Raw genomic sequence first — 24,207 nt, forward strand, 5'->3', positions numbered from 1 at the left:
TTCTGATTGGAAATGAGGTACACAAACCCTCAAAAGCTTAAGAAAATTCTCAAAATCTTAAAATTCTTAAAATTCTTAAAATTCTCACTATATATTATAATTCACTATATATTATAATTATATAATATATAATTATAATTATATATTATAATTATAAATTCTCACTATATATTATAATATATATCACTATATATTATCACCTGATAATATTATTTCCTTTCCTATCACTCCAGATCTGTGGAATTATAGGGCTCTTATGTTTTGTTATTAACCCACTAAAAATCATCAAAAGATCCCCTAAAAAGCATCAGTTTGGTCCCTACCAGGGTATAACCCCTCATGAGCTCATCTGATACCTCCTTAAAGCTTTTGAAAGATGAAAGTATCCTAATTTCCAGGACAAATCGTTAAGAACTCCTATTTCAATCCCCCCATCCTCCATAGTCTCCTCAATTACTATCATCACATTATCATTCATTTGACAAGGGGACAGTACAACCCTGAGGTGGGGTATGACTAACATGACCTCCCCAGTTCCTTTCAGGCCATGATAGGAAATAAGGGTAAAAGAATTGGCATCAGTTTTGATGCATGCAATGCTTGCACCAGGAGAGACCCCTGACGACCAGGCAGACACCAGGAGGGGCACAGTAGGTATTTCCCCAAAGTGGGCATAGTGACTATCGTGGGAGGCCTGGAGACAGGAGAGTAGCCAGGGCCCAGACTTCCCCTCTTCCCAAATTCAACTTCCCCAGCCTAGGCCTCTCCTCTTATGCTCCAAATTCCTAAGTTTTCAGACCTTCCATAGTGCTTATCTGAGGCCAGACACACATCATGGATCACCTGCATTTCTTAAACTGTAAAGAACACACAAATCACTTGGGACTCTGTTAGAAATGCAGCTTCTGTATCAGTAGGTCTAAGTTGGAGCATGAGATTCTGCATTTCTAACAAGCACCCAAGGTGATACCCACATTGCTAGTTTATGGACCATACTTTTTTTTTTTTTAAAGGATTTTTATTTACTTATTTGAGAGAGAGAGAGAGAGAGAGAGAGAGATCATGAACAAGGGGGATGGGTAGAGGGAAAATCAGACTTCCCACTGACCAGGGAGCCTGGGACTCAATCCCACGACCCTGGGATCATGACCTGAGCTGAAGGCAGACTCTTAACCAGCTGAGCCACCCCAGTGACCATGGACCGTATTTTGAAGAGCAGGATCTAGATGACTGCAGCAGTTGCTACAAGTGTCTCCCAGAAACAATCCTTCTGTCTACGTCCTCCTCCCTGTCTATCCTCCAGATGGCAATGAGAATCATATCTCATCCTTTTCTGATTCAAGAGTCTCACTCCATGGCACAATACCCAATACAAACCCGGCTTGTAAATTCTCTTCAAGTGTGGAAACACATCCCTCACAAGTCTCATCTTTCATGACTCTTAAAGATCCAGGTAACCCAGAATTACTGTCCTATTTCTTTTCCAACTCACCTATCCTCCTCTTATTTCCCAAGTTGCTTCATAGGCATCCTCCTCTAGGAAGTGTCTCTTAACCAATACCTCTTTCCCATTTTTACACCCACCTTCCCTTTCAAAGTAATGATGCCTTGGTCTAACATCCATTTATTAATTCCTCCTATGTTGGTCCATTTTCCTCCCTATATGGGGTGTAAATTCTCTCTCCCTAAACAATCTGAGATGCTATTGTAAGATTTTTGCACCAATCTCTCAAAAAGTATCTAAGGGAGTTGGTAGTATATGGGTAACCCTGTCTCTAGCAGGCTTCCCTGGAGTCACCCACTCCCTATTGGGAAGATGGGAAATTCCACAAGTAACAAAGTAGCCTCCTATCCTTTTCCTCCTAGGAACCTGCCTGGAAGAGGTCTACATAAACACAATAGAAAAACACTGGCCCTCCTATACCAAGCATAACACTCTGAGTGCATCAAGAAAGATGCCTGTTGAAGTGCCTGGGTGGGTCAGTTTGTTAAGCACCTGACTCTTGGTTTTGGGCTCAGGTCACAATTTCAGGGTCATGAGATCTAGCCCAGAGTTGGGCTCCTTGCTCAGCTTAGAGTCTGCTTAGGCTTCTCCCTCCCTCTCCCTCCCCCTTGGTCCCTCCCCCCAGCTCCTGAGTGCAGGACTGCATGCTCGCTTGTTCTCTCTCAAATAAATATATATTTATAAATAATAACATTTAAATTTATATAAATTTATATATTATTTATATAAATATATAATATATAAACATATAAATATATATATTTATAATAAATATAATCTAAAAGAAAGAAAGAGAGAGAGAGAAAGGAAAGGGAGAGAAAGGAAAGATGGGACAGAAGGAAGGAAGGACAGAAGAAAGGACAGATGGAAGGATGGGTGGAAGGAAGGGGAAAGACAGAGAAAGAAACCTGTTGTGCTCCTGCTGGAGCTAGTCTCACCTTCAAGGATTCCCTGGAGTCAGAGCAGGTTGGGCCTTCTATCAATTTCCAACTGCAGGCCCGTCCCTACCTCCCATGGGATGAGATGGAGCTGAACAGGGGAGGTTGTTTCAGGCATTGTCTTGTCCCAAGGCTTCATTTTCCCTGTTACTCCTTGAATGAACAACACTGTTCTTTGTTTCCCTCCCTTCAACTTTATAAATGGAGAGCCTTCAGCTGGAGTTTGGTTTTCTTTCTTTCTTTTTTTTTTTTTTAATTTTTTATTTCTTTTCAGTGTAACAGTATTCATTGTTTTTTCACCACACCCAGTGCTCCATGCAATCCGTGCCCTCCCTAATACCCACCACCTGGTTCCTCCATCCTCCCACCCCCCCCCGCCCCTTCAAAACCCTCAGGCTGTTTTTCAGAGTCCATAGTCTCTCATGGTTCACCTCCCCTTCCAATTTCCCTCAACTCCCTTCTCCTCTCCATCTACCCTTGTCCTCTATGTTATTTGTTATGCTCCACAAATAAGTTTTCAAAGTGGAATCCCTGGACTCTTGGGAGCGTCACCAGGCATCACCTAGGAACTTGTTAGAAGGACAAGTTCTGGGCCCCATCCAGACGTACTGAATTCCGAAAGCTGGGGATGGGACCCAGCAATTTGTGTTCTCGTAAGCACTCCAAGTGAGGTGGCACCCAATAATGTTGGAACACCACTGAACAGAGTACTAATCCTGGCCTCTTTCTACTCACCCCTTACTGTGACTTTGATTAGTGATTTGAGAGACAGACATACCCAGCTCAGCCTCTTCGTTTTTTGTTGGATTCCCTTTTTTATCCAGAACCATTATGCCGATAGGACACATGCATTCTTATTTAACAAAAGGAGATTCTCTCCTGTGGTAGGGAGGCAGAGGGTGCTCAGCACTACTTGTGAAGAGGACTGTATCTAATTTAGTGATGCAGGATTAGGAAGCCAATTAGGCTGCAGATCTAAAGCTGATGGTTTAACCATCTGTTTCTATGTCATGATTTCCATAGGTTCCAAACACAGGAGGGGGAAATGGGGTGTTATATACTGGACCCCTAAAGCTCCAACTATGGGTTGTAGTGAAAAGTGGGCAAGATGCAGGTTCAGATGGTGTGTAGTAATAGAGAGACCTTGTTGAGAGAACAACAGGACAGAAGAACCAGAGGAATTCCTAGAATTTTTCAAGTAAATGGAACTTCAGAAATCGGTTGTGACCTCTTACATTATGGATAAATAAGCAAAGCGTGGAAGGAACTGAGAGGCTTGCCCAAAGTCATATTGCTAGTTACTAGTGGAAACAGGAACCCAGGACACTTGGTTCTCAGCTGTACACTCTGTGAGCAGGTGGACCAAAGCAGACAACAGTAGAGAAACTTTACAGTTGAAGAATGAAGATAAGGCCAAATAGAAGAAACAAACCTGGGGATTTTCAGCATGGGTATTGAGTTCAAAGCCAAAGTTCTTTGTGCTCAGAGGAAAGCTCTGGCTCCAGTCCTCATGTGCATGCTCTGTTGTCCGCTCACACAGCCAAGGCTCAAGCTACACATTCTGCTCAGTGTGCTCTGAGCACTGTTTTGTTTTCTTGTGCTTTTTGTAGTGACTTTCTCTCTGCGTACAGTATCTTCCTTTGTGTGTGCCCATGTGTGGCAAATCCTATCTGTTTGTGGGGAGAGCCAACTAATCCCAATGCCATTCCTTTATAAAGTCTTCTGTTTTCACCAATCAATCCTCATCTCTGTGCCAGCCACAAGTGGTCATCCTCCACTCTAAATTCATAAGACAATTTATTTGTATGTTACTAATGATAACACTTTCTAATTCTGTTACTCTATGCCTTACCCTTTGTATTAGAATATAAGCTCCTTAAGAGCAGAGGTCATATTTCATCTTTTTTTGTTTTTGTATTTTCTGGTTTCTTTCATTTTCTTTTTTTTGTTGAAGTGTAATTGACATACAGTGTTGTCATATTACTCTCAAGTGTACAATATGATGATTCAACAATTCCACACATTTCTCAGAGCTCATCAAGATAAGTGTACTCATATATTCTTCATTCCCTTTATCTATTTTACCCATTCCCTTACCCCAACCACTTTGGCAACCTCCAGTTTGTTCCTTGTGTTGGAGTATGGGGTGGGTTGTTTTTTTTTTTGGTCTCTCTTTTTAGTTTGTTAGTTTTATTTCCTATGTAAGAGTGAAATCATATATTTGTCTTTCTCAGTCTGACTTATTTCACTTAATGTATACCCTCTATGTCTCTCTGTGTTGTTATAAATGGTAACATTTCATTCTCTTTTATAGCTAGGTAGTATTCCACTGTGTATGTGTGTGTGTATGCACATACTACTACATCTTCTTTATCCATTCATCTGTCAATGGACGCTTGGGTTCCTTCCATATCCAATTGTAAATAATGCTGCAATAAATATAAGGGTGCATATGTCTTTTTGAATTCATGTAAGCACTTCTTCACAGAAAAGGAAATCATCAACAAAACAAAAAGGCAACTTATTGAATGGGAGAAGATATTGGCGAATAATATATCCAATAAGGGGGGGGGGCACCTGGGTGGCTCAGTGGGTTAAAGCCTCTGCCTTCGGCTCAGGTCATGATCTCAGGGTCCTGGGATCGAGCCCCACATCGGGCTCTCTGCTCAGCAGGGAGCCTGCTTCCCTTCCTCTCTGCCTGCCTCTCTGCCTACTCATGATCTCTGTCAAATGAAGAAATAAAATCTTAAAAAAAAAATATCCAATAAGGGGTTAATACCCAAAAGACATAAAGAACTTACACACACACAAGAAAAACAAATCCAGTTTTAAAATGGGCAGAAGATCTAAATATTTTTCCAAAGAAGACAAACAGATGACCAACAGACACATAAAAGGATATTCAGCGTCACTAAACCTCAGGGAAATGTAAATAAAAACTACAATGAAATATCACTTTATACCTGTCAGAATACCTACATCTAGAAAGACAAAAAGTATTAGAGAGGATGTGGAGAAAAGGAACACTTGTGTACTCTTCTTGGGAATGTAATCAATGCAACCACTGTGAAAATGGCACCAAGATTCCTCAAAATATTAATAATAGAATTACCATATGATCCAGTATTCCCACTACTGGATATTTATCCAAAGAAACAAAAACATTTTTTCTATTTTATTTTAATAATTTTTTTTAAAGCCAGCAAGAAGCTACAGACACAACTAAAAGGAGACAGAAAAAAAAAGGGGGAGGAAGAGAAAAGACACGTCCTTCACTACACAATGAATACAGAGCTCTATTAGTGTTCTCCCACCAACATGCCATGGGAGGCATAGCTTTGTATGTGCTCAGGAGTACTCTCCATTGTTGTGCAGAGGACCACACAGCATTCGGGGTGATGATGTCAAATCAAATATGTATTGGCACTGCTGAGTTCAAAGTCTAGAGTTTGGGCCCTAACTTCAGTGGGGCTATGCAACCAGGCTGTGCTGGATTCCATACGTGAAGTAGATAACAAACCCAATCAGCATCCAGATACTAATTAGGGCCCAGGTGACAGCTGACATCTGCGTCATAAGGCAAACATTCACAAAGATGCTCAAGAGTGGGAGGAGAGGAGGGAGGAGTCAAGATGGCGGAGAAGTAGCAGGCTGAGACGACATCGGGTAGCAGGAGATCAGCTAGATAGCTTATCTAACCATTGTGAACACCTATAAATCCAACGGGAAATCGAAGAGAAGAAGAGCAACAATCCCAGAAACAGAAAATCGATCACTTTCTGAAAGGTAGGACCTGCGGAGAAGTGAATCCAAAGCGACGGGAAGATAGACCCCGGGGGGAGGGGCCGGCACCCGGCAAGCGGCGGAGCGACGGAGCACAAAATCGGGACTTTTAAAAGTCGGCTCTACTGGGAGACATCGCTCCAGAGGCTAAACTGGGGGGAAACCCAGGCGGGGTCAGCATAACCCCAGGACCCGCGGGGTCACAGAAGGACTGGGGGTGTCTGAGTGCCGCAGAGCTCGCAGGTATTAGAGCGGGGAAGCCGGCTATAGCGACAAAGCCGAGGAGTGAGCTCTAAGCCCGGGGTTACCTTGTGCCGGTCGCAGGCTGGGTGGGCTCGGAGTGCGGCCGGAGGCCACGGAGACAAAAGCGACCCGGCGCTTTTCTCCAGCTCCAACAATTGACTGCTTTCCTCGAGGCGCGACCGCAAGCCAGGGAGGCGGGGCTATTGGGCGCTTTGCTCTGAGAGCGCACTGAGGAGCGGAACCCCAAGCTCTCGGCTCCTCTGGGCCGAGAGATTGGGAGGCCGCCATCTTCATTCCCGTCCTCCGGAACTCTACGGAAAGCGCTCAGGGAACAAAAGCTCCCGAAAGCGAACCCGAGCGGATTACTTAGCCCAGCCCCTGGCAAGGGCGGTGCAATTCCGCCTGCGGCAAAGACACTTGAGAATCACTACAACAGGCCCCTCCCCCAGAAGATCAACAAGAAACCATCCAAAACCAACTTCAGTCACCAAGAACAGCGGAATTCCACAGCAGGAGAAAGCAAATCCTACCTGGACAAAATGACAAGGCGGAAAAACTCACCTCAAAAAAAAGAACAAGAGGCCGTACCGAAGGCTGGAGACCTAATCAATACAGACATAGGTAGCATGACAGATCTAGAGTTCAGAATGACAATTCTCAAGGTTCTAGCCGGGCTCGAAAAAGGCATAGAAGATATTAGAGAAACCCTCTCCGGAGAGATAAAAGCCCTTTCTGGAGAAATAAAAGAACTAAAATCTAACCAAGTTGAAATCAAAAAAGCTATTAATGAGGTGCAATCAAAAATGGAAGCTCTCACTGCCAGGATAAATGAGGCAGAAGAAAGAATTAGTGACATAGAAGACCAAATGACAGAGAATAAAGAAGCTGAGCAAAAGAGAGACAAACAACTACTGGAACACGAGGAGAGGATTCGAGAGATAAGTGACACCATAAGACGACACAACATTAGAATAATTGGGATTCCAGAAGAAGAAGAAAGAGAGAGGGGAGCAGAAGGTATATTGGAGACAATTATTGGAGAGAATTTCCCTAATATGGCAAAAGGAACAAACATCAAAATCCAGGAGATGCTAAGAACGCCCCTCAAAATCAATAAAAATAGGTCCACACCTCGTCACCTGATAGTAAAATTTACAAGTCTTAGCGACAAAGAGAAAATCCTGAAAGCAGCCCGGGAAAAGAAGTCTGTAACATACAAGGGTAAAAACATTAGATTGGCAGCGGACCTATCCACAGAGACCTGGCAGGCCAGAAAGAACTGGCATGATATATTCAGAGCACTAAACGAGAAAAACATGCAGCCAAGAATACTATATCCGGCTAGGCTATCATTGAAAATAGAAGGAGAGATAAAGAGCTTCCAGGACAAACAAAAGCTGAAAGAATTTGCAAACACCAAACCAGCTCTACAGGAAATATTGAAAGGGGTCCTCTAAGCAAAGAGAGACCCTAAAAGTAGTAGATCAGAAAGAAACAGAAACAATATACAGTAACAATCATCTTACAGGCAATACAATGGCACTAAATTCATATCTCTCAATAGTTACCCTGAATGTTAATGGGCTAAATGCCCCAATCAAAAGACACAGGGTATCAGAATGGATAAAAAAACAAAACCCATCCATATGCTGCCTCCAAGAAACTCATTTTAGACCCGAAGACACCTCCAGATTTAAAGTGAGGGGGTGGAAAACAATGTACCATGCTAATGGACATCAGAAGAAAGCTGGGGTGGCAATCCTTATATCAGATCAATTAGATTTTAAGCCAAAGACTATAATAAGAGATGAGGAAGGACACTATATCATACTCAAAGGGTCTGTCCAACAAGAAGATCTAACAATCTTAAATATCTATGCCCCTAACATGGGAGCAGCCAACTATATAAACCAATTAATAACAAAATCAAAGAAATACATCGACAGTAATACAATAATAGCAGGGGACTTTAACACTCCCCTCACTGAAATGGACAGATCATCTAAGCAAAAGATCAACAAGGAAATAAAGGCCTTAAATGACACACTGGACCAGATGGACATCACAGATATATTCAGAACATTCCATCCCAAAGCAACAGAATATACATTCTTCTCTAGTGCACATGGAACATTCTCCAGAATAGACCACATCCTGGGTCATAAATCAGGTCTCAATCGGTACCAAAAGATTGAGATCATTCCCTGCATATTTTCAGACCACAATGCTCTGAAGCTCGAACTCAATCACAAGAGGAAATTTGGAAAGAACGCAAATACATGGAGACTAAACAGCATCCTTCTAAAAAATGAATGGGTCAACCAGGAAATTAAAGAAGAATTGAAAAAATTCATGGAAACAAATGATAATGAAAACACAACAGTTCAAAATCTGTGGGACACAACAAAGGCAGTCCTGAGAGGAAAATATATAGCAGTGCAAGCCTTTCTCAAGAAACAAGAAAGGTCTCAAATACACATCCTAACCCTACACCTAAAGGAGCTGGAGAGAGAACAACAAAGAAAGCCTAAACCCAGCAGGAGAAGAGAAATCATAAAGATCAGAGCAGAAATCAATGAAATAGAAACTAAAAAAACAATAGAACAAATCAACAAAACTAGGAGCTGGTTCTTTGAAAGAATTAATAAGATTGATAAGCCCCTGGCCAGACTTATCAAAAAGAAAAGAGAAAGGACGCAAATAAATAAAATCATGAATGAAAGAGGAGAGATCACAACCAACACCAAAGAAATACAAACAATTATAAGAACATACTACGAGCAACTCTATGGCAACAAATTTGACAACCTGGAAGAAATGGATACATTTCTAGAGATGTATAAACTACCACAACTGAACCAGGAAGAAATAGATAACCTGAACAGACCCATAACCAGTAAGGAGATTGAAACAGTCATCAAAAATCTCCAAACAAACAAAAGTCCAGGACCAGACGGCTTCCCAGGGGAATTCTACCAAACATTTAAAGAAGAATTAATTCCTATTCTCCTGAAACTGTTCCAAAAAATAGAAATGGAAGGAAAACTTCCAAACTCATTCTATGAGGCCAGCATCACCTTAATCCCAAAACCAGACAAGGATCCCACCAAAAAAGAGAATTACAGACCAATATCCTTGATGAACACAGATGCGAAAATTCTCACCAAAATACTGGCCAATAGGATCCAACAGTACATTAAAAGGATTATTCACCACGACCAAGTGGGATTTATTCCAGGGCTGCAAGGTTGGTTCAACATCCGCAAATCCATCAATGTGATACAATACATTAATAAAAGAAAGAGTAAGAACCATATGATACTCTCAATAGATGCTGAAAAAGCGTTTGACAAAGTGCAGCATCCCTTCCTGATTAAAACTCTTCAAAGTGTAGGGATAGAAGGCACATACCTCAACATTATCAAAGCCATCTATGAAAAACCCACCGCAAGTATCATTCTCAATGGAGAAAAACTGAAAGCTTTTCCGCTAAGGTCAGGAACACGGCAGGGATGTCCGTTATCACCACTGCTGTTCAATATAGTACTAGAAGTCCTAGCCTCAGCAATCAGACAACAAAAAGAAATTAAAGGCATCCAAATCGGCAAAGAAGAAGTCAAACTATCACTCTTTGCAGATGATATGATACTATATGTGGAAAACCCAAAAGACTCCACTCCAAAACTGCTAGAACTTATACAGGAATTCAGTAAAGTGTCAGGATATAAAGTCAATGCACAGAAATCAGTCGCATTTCTTTACACTAACAACAAGACAGAAGAAAGAGAAATTGAGGAGTCAGTCCCATTTACAATCGTACCCAAAACCATAAGATACCTAGGAATAAATCTAACCAAAGAGGCAAAGAATCTATACTCAGAAAACTATAAAGTACTCATGAAAGAAATTGAGGAAGACACAAAGAAATGGAAAAATATTCCATGCTCATGGATTGGAAGAACAAATATTGTGAAAATGTCTATTTTACCTAAAGCAATCTACACATTTAATGCAATCCCTATCAAAATCCCATCCATTTTTTTTAAAGAAATAGAACAAATAATCCTAAAATTTATATGGAACCAGAAAAGACCTCGAATAGCCAAAGGAATATTGAAAAAGAAAGCCAAAGTCGGTGGTATCACAATTCCAGACTTCAAGCTCTATTACAAAGCTGTCATCATCAAGACAGTATGGTACTGGCACAAAAACAGACATATAGACCAATGGAACAGAATAGAGAGCCCAGAAATAGACCCTCAACTCTATGGTCAACTAATCTTCGACAAAGCAGGAAAGAATATCCAATGGAAAAAAGACAGCCTCTTCAACAAATGGTGCTGGGAAAATTGGACAGCCACATGCAGAAAAATGAAATTGGACTATTTCCTTACACCACACACGAAAATAGACTCAAAGTGGATGAAGGACCTCAATGTGCGAAAGGAATCTATCAAAATCCTTGAGGACAATGCAGGCAGCAACCTCTTTGACCTCCACCGCAGCAACTTCTTCCTAGGAACATCGCCAAAGGCAACAGAAGCAAGGGCAAAAATGAACTATTGGGATTTCATCAAGATCAAAAGCTTTTGCACAGCAAAGGAAACAGTTAACAAAACCAAAAGACAACTGACAGAATGGGAGAAGATATTTGCAAACGACATATCAGATAAAGGGCTCGTATCCAAAATCTATAAAGAGCTTATCAAACTCAATACCCAAAGAACAAATAATCCAGTCAAGAAATGGGCAGAGGACATGAACAGACATTTCTGCAAGGAAGACATCCAGATGGCCAACAGACACATGAAAAAATGCTCCACATCACTCGGCATCAGGGAAATACAAATCAAAACCACAATGAGATACCACCTCACACCAGTCAGAATGGCTAAAATTAACAAGTCAAGAAATGACAGATGCTGGCGAGGATGCGGAGAGAGGGGAACCCTCCTACACTGTTGGTGGGAATGCAAGCTGGTGCAACCACTCTGGAAAACAGTGTGGAGGTTCCTCAAAAAACTGAAAATAGAGCTACCCTACGACCCAGCAATTGCACTCCTGGGTATATATCCTAAAGATACAAACGTGGTGCTCCGAAGGGGCACGTGCACCCGAATGTTTATAGCAGCAATGTCCACAATAGCCAAACTGTGGAAAGCGCCTAGATGTCCATCAACAGATGAATGGATAAAGAAGATGTGGTATATATACACAATGGAATACTATGCAGCCATCAAAAGACATGAAATCTTGCCATTTGCGACGACGTGGATGGAACTAGAGGGTATCATGCTTAGCGAAATAAGTCAATCGGAGAAAGACAACTATCATATGATCTCTTTGATATGAGGAAGTGGAGATGCAAGGTGGGGGGGTTTGGGGGGAGGTAGGAAAAGAAAAAATGAAAAGATGGGATTGGGAGGGAGACAAACCATAAAAGACTCAATCTCAAGAAACAGACTGAGGGTTGCGGGGGGGAAGGGGGATGGGAGAGGGTGGTGGGGAAATGGACATTGGGGAGGGTATGTGCTATGATGAGTGCTGTGAAATGTGTAAACCAGACGATTCACAGACCTGTACCCCTGGGGATAAAAATACATTATATGTTTATTAAAATAAAAAAATTAAAAAAAAAAAAAAAAGAGTGGGAGGAGAGGCAGAGCAGGGACCTTAAAGGGAAGGGGAGAGGAGCTCTGTGGCTGTCTCCAGATGACCCCAGTGATCCCAGTGATGAGCACCAGGAGCAGCACAACCACTGTGATCGGCCCTGGGTCTCCAGAAAGCAGACCTGGCCAGTGGGCCAGCACCAGGCAGAGGAGAGTCAGCAGCAGAACAAGCAGTGAGGAGCAAACATAGACAACGTGGCCAGAGAGTGGAGTGGGGGTGGGGCTGCCTGGAAAAAATAGTCCTTGTAGAGTCAGCTTCTCTGTGGCAGGTGCGGTCTCCTTCTGTTCCTGTGCTTGATTTCCCCCATTCTCCTCCTGTGTCTGAACTTCATTTTCCCCCTTCTTTCTCTCTGGCTGATACCTAACAATGAGAACACAAAAAGCCATCAGGGAATAAGCTAGCAGGGTCCCAATTGACGTGAGTTGCAGAAGATCAGCAAGTCTCAAGAAGAATGCCATGATTGCTGCAATAATGCCAAAGATCACAGTGGCCATGACGAGCATATAGGTGCCGGTATGGATTCTGGCAAGGACAGGGAACAGGAGGCCATCCTTTGCCATGACATATATCAACTGACGTATGGGGAACATATAAACCAAGAGCCTGACAGAAAGACTACAGAGGAATACCAAAGCTACAGCATAATAGGCAGGGGCCCAGCCAATATGGAGAAAAGCCTCAGGCAATGTGCTCCCAGGTTGAATCTGGTAGTAAGGAACCATAAGTGTAAGGGCTGCAGAGACACCAAAATACACCAAAACACAGATGAGCAGTGACAACACAATGCCCATGGGGATGGAACGCTGGTGGTTCTGGGCTTCTTCAACTCTGGTAACAATGTTATCGAAACCTGTAAATGCATAGAAACAGGTAGCTGATCCATGGAAAATCCCCTGGAAGCCAAAAGGCATGAATCCTCCAGAGCCCAGAGGGCCCAAGCTAGAGGTGCCATTGAGTTCATCCTTTCTGTAGTCTTCTTCTGTGAGCTTCCAGTTGTGCAGGTCCCCCTTAATGAAGCCAGAGATGATGACAAAACTGAGAATCAAAAGTCTCACCAATGTGACCACTTTGGTTAACAGCATCGACTCCCTAAACCTCAAAGTCAGCAATCCAATGAGCAAAAACACAAGGCCCACAATAAAGAAGCCTAAAATCTCTGCAAGGACCTGGGGAAAATGCAATAAGATGTTTTCACTAAGGGCCTGAGAAATCTGGTACCCAAACAGGTTGTCAAAAGCTGAAATCCAGGCAAAGCCCATATTGGCTGTATCAGCAACATAGGAGAAGATGAGGTTCCAGCCAGTGATGAAGGCCCAGATTTCACCTACAGTGACATAGGCGTAGAGATATGCAGAGCCAGAAAGGGGAATCTGGGCACTAAACTCTGCATAGCACAATCCAGCCAATAATGAAGTTAGGCCAGACACCAAAAAGCAGATCACAATGGATGGTCCTGCTTGATTACTGGCCACCTCACCAGCCAGGATATACACAGCTACACCTATTGTGAGGTTCACACCCAGGGCCACTAAATCCAGAGTGCTCAGGCTTCTGTCAGAGTCAATCTTAGCCTCATCTTGTTCTAGCATTCGTCTGTGTATCAGCTTTTGACCGAATATGTGAAGTGTCTGACACAGCCTTCTAGCTGGAATTGAAGAGGATTCCATATCAGAGAGCTGTAGCAAGGGCAGGTTACTGAGTGTCTCAGATCAGGTTCGGTGAGGCTGAGTTAAGTGGAGTTGGGTTGGGGCTGCTGAGTTCCATTGCTCAGGTTTCAGGCTGCTGCTTCGTATTTTTCTTATATGTGCTGTCACTCCATATGCCTAAGGAAACAATAAATATTTACTGAACAACGGTGTTTAACCAATGCTCAGAAGTCACATGTCACCTGTTACAGCCCAAGTATCACAGAAACTAACACCAAAAGATCAAAGAAAAATCAACTGGCAGGGCACCTGGGTAGCTTAGTCATTAAGTGTCTGCCTTTAGCTCAGGTCATGATCCTGGGTCCTGGGATGGAGCCCCACATTGGGCTCCCTGCTCAGCACAGAGCCTGCTTCTCCCTCTCACGCCCTCCCTGCTTGTTTTTCCCTCTCTTGCTGTCTCTCTGTCAAATAAAAAAATTAAAAAAAAAAAGAAAAATAAAAATCAACTGACTCTCCAAGAAATAAAAATCAACTGACTTTCCCCCCACACTCTCCTGTTGTGCACACCACATGACATAATCCTATTTGAGTTCATCTAAGTCGTGTAGGTTCATGTACTAATTAAGCTGTAAGACACAACAGGGCATGAATGTACTGTGCGGTTATTCATATACAGGATATGCATGGTACTTGAGCATGAGTTATGACACATTAATTCACAAACTAGTGGTCCTTGTTACAATTACAGAATCATTTTAAAAACATCATCTAAGGTTAGAATACAAATATTGGTCCACTGGTCTTAAAACCCTTACCCCAGGTCCCCTGGGTGGCTCAGTTGGTTAATCATCTGCCTTCAGCTCCAGTTGTGATCCCAGGGTCTTAGGATTGAGTCCTGCATTGGGCTCCCTGCTTGGTGGGGAGTCTGTTTCCCCCTCTGCCTCTTTCTCTCTCTGTCTCCCATGAATGAACGAATGAATGAATGAATAAATAAATAAATAATAAAATCTTTAAAGAAAGAAAACAAACCCTTACCCCAACATCAGCTAGCCAAGGTTGGGTGGCACTTTGCCACCCCTTTCTCCTCATTCTGCATCATCCATTTAGCTGTACTGATGGCCAAGAATGTACAGTCTTCCCCTTTCCTTTATCCACTTGGCCCACAGAGGCACTGTGAACAGAGAGGAAGAGGGAGAAAGGGGCAGGGCCTTCATAACCACCTGCAAGAAGGAGAGGACCAGGCTATCTGGGAAGGAAATACTGGAGAAATGGTGGCAGCAGCCAACCCACGGTCCAGGACTGACATGGGAGGGGAGCCAGGAAGGTAGTTTTATGAATTTTGAAATTCAACACATCTCACCTAAATCACCCAGGCAAAATTCACTATAATTTTCATGTCCTCAGCCATGAGAGTGTGATTCAAAGGGAGAAAAATAAGTCATCTAGCTCAGAAACTCATGACCAAAACAATTCCTTTGTTTCCTCCTCTCTGGGTTCCAGGAGAGAAGGTGAATTCAGTTCTTTAGTCCTCACTAGTCACATTGTGCTCTATACTCACCCTGTGATGTCAGCTGCCAGGGTCCTGGAGAATCTGCCCTGCTCTGTGAGCTTGTATTAAAACACTCACTTGTGACTCCCTATTAATTTTTTAGATGGAGGTATTTTTAACTCATTCAAAACATGCTCTCAGTATGCCAAATATATTTTCTTAATGAAGGAACTGGCATGAGGGTCCTTCTTCCCACTACTCTCCTACTACATTCAAATGGTTTCCTCCTCAGGGGAGAAAGGGTCAGGAGTAATAATTCTCAGCCAGGCCCCCCAAAGGAGTAGTGAAGAACGGAGAAAAGAAAGACATGCAGCCCCCACTATCCTCCCTACTCATGCTTTGGTTTGAGAGAATTTTAGGAAATATTGTCAGAGGTTTTTAAAGATAGAAAGAGCAAATCAAAATTGAGAAGTTGTCTCTATAGTGATCAAAAGGAAACCTTGAGTTATGGGTCAGACCTTCTCTCTACAAATCCATCTATCTAGACTCCTTATTTGCCACTTAACAGCTCCAGTGTTATGATTTACCAACAATAATGTGTGAGAGATAAGGAGAGCCAATTTTTCACTCATGGAACCTGTCTATATTAATAAATGTTATTGAGGTGTCCCCCACCAGCCCCTAGGCTTCAAACTCTTCAATGGTTCCCCACTGCCTTTCCTTCATAGTCCCTCCTTCCTTCATAATCTGACTTGAGCTAATTTCTCTAGCCTCATCCCCTCCCCAGTTCCTGCTCCAGCTGCAAAATTCTACACTCACCCTGTTCCTTGCCTTTTGGCCCCTTCATGTAGCCAAACCCCACTTCTCTTTCAGTTCCCAACTTAGAAGTTACTTCCCCGGAAATCTCCTCTGACCCTTATGTTGCCCTTCCAATGGGCTCTCATAGCACCTGGCTTCCCCCATGTGCCATTGATACTAAGGTATCTAAATTCTAGGCCAGCTGCCTGTCTCCTCCATCAGGCTGATGTAGATGCTCATAAGTATTTGTTAACCAAATGACCACACTGAGAAGAGAAACCCAAAGAAGAAGAAGAAGAGCACACAATCTAGAATTCATAACTACTTGAGTTTGAAATACATACTTTGTAGCCAAGCAGCTTTTATAATACTGGCTCAGGTAAAGATATGGATGGTATCACCTTCCTTGAAGAAGGCAATAAAAATGAAAAATTTGAATGAAAAACCTTGACTACACATCATTCATGGCAGCTATAAGAAACACGTAAGTGATAAAGAATTGCTTCCTTTTGAGGACGCTTATTTTAAAAATATGAGAATGTCTTGGGTTATAGGCAACTAATAACCCATACCCAGTTAGAGAAACTTCATGCTCAGGCCCTAAAATCCAGGCAGGATGTCCTAAGGCAGAGGTTCTCACTTTGGGGGACAGAGGGAGGCATAATGAAGACACCTGGGGACATTTTCAAACTTCAGATCCTCTCCCTAGGAGATTCTTGTCCACTAGCCCTGTACTTCCCACGACTGCTCTAAACCACACAAGTGACAAGAAACTGTCCTCAAGTTCAAGGGGAAGAGATTCTAGAAGTTTCCCTTACAGGAAGGCAGCACAGTTGACTCATTAGGAGTAAGGTCCTTCAGGTAGACTGTTCAGGCTCAAATCGCACCTCAACCTCCCATCTGGTGACTCTGGACAAATTAGTTCTCCTCTTTGGGCTTTAGTTTCCACAATAGTCAAATAGTCAATTAAATACCACCTAGGATAGTTGTGAGGAGTAAGTGAAATGATGCCTGTAAAGTTCTTAGTTCAGTGCCTAGCAAACAATATGGACTTAATATAACTTGCCTAGTATTTAATATTGAAATCTGATCCAAAGTCCCCAAAAGTTGATAAATACTTAGTTTTTATAAATGTCTAGCTTCAAAATCATCCACTAAACAGTCAACCCTGTTAGTTAGCCCTCATGAGACAATGAAATTAGTATATTCTATATAATTTTCCCTAATACTCAAAGGACTCTAACTGGATACCATCAAACATGCTGTTTCTAAACCTGTGGGGGTTCTAGGCTCACTGAGTTAGACCAGGAATCAAAAAATGCAAGTCTCAAATACAATGATGATGACAATAATGATGATGATGGTAATAGTCTCTTTGCCTGAAGATGCCTCGTCTTATTTCTGGAACCGGTAGTGCTGGGTACTATAGATATAAGAACAATGAACACTATGGCAGAATTCTGCATGTGAGGTCTTGGCCCTTCCTCGTGACTGCATGAACTCAGGAATTTGCTCACTCTCTCTAAGCCTTGATCTCCTCATCCACAAGGGACCTCACCTGACCTCCCTCATTGGATCAGCATGAGAATTCAGTGAGGAGATAAAAATCATCACACACTGTTGGTGGGAGCGTCACTGGGGCACCATCCTGAAGCACTATCCCAGTGGAATTAAGAATGCACACACCCTCCCACCCTGCAATCCCTCTCTGATGTGTACACTCTAAAGAGCCTCTCTCCTGAGTCCATAAGGAGCCCATGTGAGCACATTCATCACAGGATTGTTTGTGGTGGCTGGAAGTGGGAGCTGTGCCAGCAACTATTCCTAGAGGAATATATAAGTAAAATGTGCCATGTGTGCACAATGAAATGCTACACTGCAGTAAGAGATAATAAAGCAGATTTACAGACAGCAATTTGGGTAGATCTCAGAAACTATGTTAGGTAGCAAAAGTAAAGACAGGATGAAGTGTATGGCACAATGTCTTTTTTTAAGATTTTATTTATTTATTTATTTGAGAGAGAGCATGAGAGTTGGGAGGGGAAGAGGGAGAGAGAGGAGTACACTTTCCACTGAGCAAAGAGCCCAGTGGACACTTGGGGCTCCATCCGAGGTCCCTGGGATCATGACCTGAACTGAAGGCAGATGCCTTACATACTGAGTCACCCAGGCACCCCTAGCACAGTGCCTTTTGTGTACATTTAAAAGACAACCAAAAAACATTGTATATTTGTCACAGATACACATATCTGTTAAAATGTCAGGACATACCTCTGTTCATTTTCTTCCACTGGTTTCCCTTCATATTCAGACTAAAGCTGAAGTCTGTATTTACAATGACCTACAAAGTCCTACAGTATTTGTCACTGACCCAGATACCACTTACCTTCGTTTCTCTCTCTTCCTACTCATTTCTCTCTAGACACTGGCCTCCTAACATTCTGGCCTCCTAACATACCAGGTAAGACCCTACCTCAGGGCCTTTGTACTGGCTGTCTCCTATACATGCATCACTTCTGGCCCAGATAGCCACATAGTTGCTCTCTTAACTGAATTTGGTGAAATAGCAGGATTATTGGCACGGCCTTCTGGAATCACCACACACATAACTGCAATCTGCTCCTGACCACAGACAACAGACCTGATCCCCGGCCCTTCTTTTTTATCCCCCCAGTACTTAACACTATTTAAGATACTGTATGTTTTACTTATTTATTTCTTCATGATTTGTCTCACTGAAAAATAATGTAAGTTCTAAGAAACAGGGAGCTCTTTTTTTTTTTTTAACTCTATTGCTCCTGGCTGTATTTCCCAACCTACAATTATGCCTGACACATAGTCATCACTGTATTTGTTGAATGAATGAGAATATCTAACTACTCATAGAGAGCATGGACTGGAAGAGCATTTGTTAAATACATTAAAGAAAGTGTCTCCAGTGAGAAGGGGGAATGAGAAAAGAGATAAGGATGATGGGGAAAATAAAATGCACTAAAAAGGGGCCTGACCAGAAGTGATGGTGTAAACATGCCATGACTGATGGAGGGACTGACTCCACTCTGTGCACTGCAGGCTCAACATGGGAATTTTGGGAGATAATGTTGTGAGAGGACCTGGTACAGAGCCTGATAAATGGCAGACATTCAGTAGATTTAACGTGAAGGGGAACCGGAATCCTGTGATGGTCAGGATATGGAGAATACGAAGAAGGAAAAGCAGCCAGTAAGAGGGTTCAGAACAAGGGAAGATGGGGCACCCCTCCTACTAGTTCCCTCTGAGCCCATTTCCGTTTTCCTAATTCCTCTTTCTCCATCAGGTCTTTCGACTGTCTTTGGAGGATCCTACAGTTGGCACTAAGGATGCTTTTGCCACATTTCTCTCTCTGGGGAACCATCCCTAGCCATCTACCTCCCAACAAAGATACAACAGCGGTTCCTAACATTTGTTGAATCACAGACACCTCTGAGGTTGGTCATCTCGGGGAAAAAAAAAAAAAAAGTCATACACTCTTCTTAAGTCCATCCATGGACCCTGAGCAGGAATCTCAGAGGAGGACCATCTGAATGTCAGAGTCGGGTGTGGGGGGTGTAATGACTGATAATTGTTGTTTTCCTCAGCTGTGTTGTACAGGGTGGTCTTTGTGTTCTTCCCAGTTTTACTGAAGATGAGGGAAAGTGGGCCTGCAGACAAAGTATGAAAATACTAAAGAAGTGGCCCAAAGAACAAAACATCTGGGAATTAAATAATATTTTATGACTCCAACAGAAGCATGCAGAACAAATTAAAAAGCAGACTTACAAAAAAGAAAGCAAACCCATGATTGTGAATCCTGACAGAGCCTACCATAAATCCAACTTATAACAACACAGGAAAACATTGTCCTTAAATGCCATCTTCAGAAATGCCCAATCTCTTTGCAATAATCGGTGATAATTTCAATAGTTTCTATTCAGACCAGACTCTCTGACCTAGTGGTCATAGCCCCATCCTAATTCTCTCCCTACCCTCAGGCTCACCTCCTTCTTGACTCAGCTCCTCACATCCTATCTTACCCTTCTTGTGAAGCCTTTGGCCTGGGTAATTTACCTGCTCTTCCAGAAATGCCCCCCTCACTCCTTTCTGTCTAATCTTAACCATCCAGTTCTTCTCAACCATATTTTACAACATTTTCCCCCACTTCTAGGAAGGTTTTCCTAAGTCATCCTGACTGACCACCATCTCTAGCAATTGCAACATGTAACTGATTCTCAGTTGAGAAATTTTCCCTTCCTGACTACTGGTGTCCTGGGTATGTCACTTAAATTCAGGATCTATATACCTCCTCCTTCTGAATTCCACATTCTCATCCCCAACCCTCACAACCGTGGACAAGGATCTGTTCATAATAGTAGCAAGCAACCCAAAGAAGCATTTAGGACAGAGAAAATGAATGTACAGGTGTATCGACTAACCACTATATCTTGAGATTCCTAGAAGAGGCGTTATTTTGTTTTGTCCTATTTTTTTCTTTGCTTGTTGTTTGTTTGTTTTATTTGCTTTTTAAAAAACAGAGAAAGGACCAAACAGAGGTGAAACAGGAGACTAAAACATGTACACCATGTATTTCAGGAGCATTTCCTGGGGAAGTTTCCTAATGGGGCCCTGGGTCTATAAATCTCAGTTTCATCAGTAAATAGTCTCTCCCTAAGGAAGTGCTTGTTCAGGGAATGTGCTTACAAAAATGCAGAAGTATGCTGAGTGAAATAAGTCAAGCATAGAGAGTTAATTATCATATGGTTTCGCTTATTTGTGGACCATAAGGAATAACATGGAGGACATGGGGAGATGGAGAGGAGAACTGAGTTGGGGGAAATTGCGGGGGCGGGGGGTGGGGGAGACCAACCATGAGAGGCTGTGGACTCTGAGAAACAAACTGAGGGTTTTGGAGGGGAGGAAGTTGGGAGGGTGGGTGAACCTGGTGGTGGGTATTATGGAGGGCACGTATTGCATGGAGCACTGGGTGTGGTGCACAAACAATGAATTCTGGAAGACTGAAAAGAATTTTAAAAAATAAATGAAAATTTTTTAAAAATGCAGAAGGGTTCAGGGAACATTAAGCCAGCTTGTATGAATTCTATAATGGCTGCTGCTCCCCCTCCCTCCTTCTTTATCTCTGTGTTTCTCTGTCTCTGAGCTCCTTCCAAACTCCAAAATGAAAGTTCATACCATGTTGCCCAGAAGAACACCTGACAAGTCCAACAATCCATCCATAAAATTGCAGGCTGTCTTTCTTTCCCAGCCAGCCTCACCCACTCTCCATTGTCCTGGAGGTCACTGTGTTCACTCCTCCATCTCTAGGAAGGGTACTATCATCACTCTGGACCTTTCCTTTTCAAAACATTTTTCTGAGGCACTAAGTTCCATGGCTACCTTGTTAGGGACCTAACACTCCTACCGTCAGGAAGTTGGCCTTGTAGCTCCTCCTGAATAGTTTCAAAGACAGTTTTGACACTAGCTGTTTTGCTAAAAGCTTTAGAAAGACTTGAGAGGGAGGTTAATGAGGCTATTCAATAATTATTTTCAAGTTCTCAAAGTTACAGAGAAGTGGACATTAAATGAAACATCTCCAGAGACTATAGAAATCCCTTTCTATCCAAGCACTGATCTTTCCTGATTCCCAAAATACACAAATGCTCTCATTTTCCTTAAAATTTCAGACAATGAAGCCCCAGATCCAATCAAACCAGCGGCTCCCAAACAAATATAAAGTCTTTTGCATAGCTGAGCTTCTCCAGAGTTTCTGAAGTCCTAACTCAAGCATCCTTGGACCTCCAGTAGGGAGTAATCAGAAATATAAGAGTACAGGATTTGAGTTCAGGGTGAGAGCTTGGAATAATAGTATGATGCATGCATATGTCAGCACTTCCTTATTGGAAACAGGTTAGAATACATATGAAAAGGTAAACAGAACAAAACTCACCATGGGGCCCCTGGGTGGCTCAGTCATTAAGCGTCTCCCTTCTGCTCAGATCATGATCCCAATGTCCTGGAATCAAGCCCCACATTGGACTCCCTGCTCAGTGGGAAGCCTGCTTTCCCTCTCCCCCTCCCCATGCTTGTGTTTCCCCTCTCACTGTCTCTCTGTCAAATAAATAAATAAATAAACTCTAAAAATTAAAAAAAAAAAACTGCTAAAGAAAAAAAAAGCCACCATGAAAATGGGGCTGTGTGTCTCATATCCAAGGTTAGAAAAAATTATCCAACAAAATCAAATTAAAAATGGAATCTACATTTTCTTTTTCTGTTTTCATCTTCTCTAGAAGTATGTGTCCAATCATATTCATTTATTTATTCGTTCAACAAATATATTGGCCCTATTTATTCAGTACTGTGGGTAAAGCAGCAAAAAAACACAAAAATTCCCCCACTCAAGTTGCTTACATTCCTGCAGTAGGAAGCAAACAAAACACAAAAAAGTAATACAAATATATGTTGTGCTAGATTTGAAGCTAGTGCTGTAGAGAAAGTGAAAGTAAGAAAAGGTTAGGATGTCCTTAGAGTGGGTTTTGTGATTTTAAAATGGGTGGCTGAAGACAGTCTCACACTCACACTCTTGTGCAGCCCTCATAACCATCCATCTCCAGAACTTGTTCACCTTCCTCAGCTGAAGCTTTGTACTCATTAAACAGTTAACTCCCCATTCTTCCCTCCCCACAGCCCCTGACGTCCACCATTCCACTTCGCCTTTATGAATCTGACTACTCTAGGTGCCTTCTAAGTGAAATGCTACAATATGTCTATTTGTGACTGGCTTACTTCACTTAGCATAATGTTTTCAAGGTTCATCCATGTTGTAGCAGATGTCAGAATGTCCTTCCTGTCTAAGGATGAATAATATTACATTCTCTGTATGTCCTCCATCTAGTTTATCCATTTATCCACTGATAGGCATGTGGGTTGTTTTACCGATTAGCTATTGTGCAAAAGGCTGTTATGAATATGGGTGTACAAATATCTTATGGAGTCCTTGCTTTCAAATACTTGGAATATATATCCAAAAGTAGGATTGCTAGATCACATGAAGAAGTATATTTAATTTTTTGAGAAATCACCATACTGTTTTCCACAGTGGCTGTACCATTTTACATTCCCACCAGCAATGCACAAGCATCCCAATTTCTCTACATCCTCATCAACACCCATGTTCCTCTGTTTTTGGTTTTGTTTTGTTTTGTTTTGTTTGTTTGTTTGTTTGTTTTTGATAGCAGCTGTCCTAATGGGTGTGAAGTGGTATTTGGCTAGTTTTAAGGGATAACAATGAGGCCTGTGGGGCCAGGACACAGTGAATGAGGGGGAAGCAGTAGGGGATGAGGTCAGAGAGAAAGCAGGAAGCCAGATCCTTCACTTAGGGTCTGAGAGTCACTGTGAGGACTTCGGCCATTACCCTTGGTGTGATGGAAACCCTAAAAAAGTGATAGGTTCACATGTTGTCTATCAATTTTCATGTTCTCAGAGCTAGATATTGGGCTCTCAAACTAAGGAAAGGCCTCCTCCCGGGTTTGAAAATAGGGCATGGAGACAGGTTTTGCAGATCCCTCAATAGGTGTTGGTGCTTCTGACAACACACTGAGGGCTGAACAAGCTGTGTGCTTCCATCTGTCCCTCTCTCCACATGCCAAAGAAGAGATGCCATACAGCCACCCATGGGGGAGTGACATGATGGGTTGTTTTCACTGAAACTGTTCGGTTTATGGATAAACTCTAGGCAGACTTCACAGGTTGCCTCAAGTCATAGTCCCCAACTCATTTCCCTTCTCTGTGGGCTCTTTGGATAAGTCCTGGGTTACTTTTAACCCTTCAAACATGTATAATAAAAATTGGGGTAAAATCTAGGAGAAGGCTGCTCTTCCTCCTATCCTCAGAAAATTAATAGACCTAAGGGGCAGAGAAAGTCTTAGGTCATCCATCCATGTGTTCATTCAATAAATAAAATGCCAGTGCTAGTGCTTGATGCTATAGACACAATGGGGAGGAAAAAGGCCTGTTCCCTGCCTCCATGGCACTCATTGTTGTTAACATATTCTCATATAAAATTCCTGCCAAAAATGTGTAAGGTGAAATCTAGTGATAAAAACAATTACTTTACAAAACAACTTT

General features: G+C 42.3%; 1 protein-coding gene across 1 annotated transcript; it reads right to left on the bottom strand.

Moving 5' to 3' along the window:
* Positions 1-5,846: 5,846 nt before the first annotated feature.
* Positions 5,847-14,244, bottom strand: LOC308346920 (cationic amino acid transporter 3-like; the record flags this gene model as incomplete). The annotated part of the gene is given in 3 exon segments (XM_080810028.1): positions 5,847-5,915; positions 5,917-6,040; positions 12,109-14,244. Coding segments are annotated over 3 exon segments (1,890 nt in total). The 5' UTR covers positions 13,806-14,244.
* Positions 14,245-24,207: the final 9,963 nt, after the last annotated feature.

The sequence above is a fragment of the Martes martes genome (assembly GCF_963455335.1).
Source record: "Martes martes genome assembly, chromosome: 8".
Classification (NCBI taxonomy): domain Eukaryota; kingdom Metazoa; phylum Chordata; class Mammalia; order Carnivora; family Mustelidae; genus Martes; species Martes martes.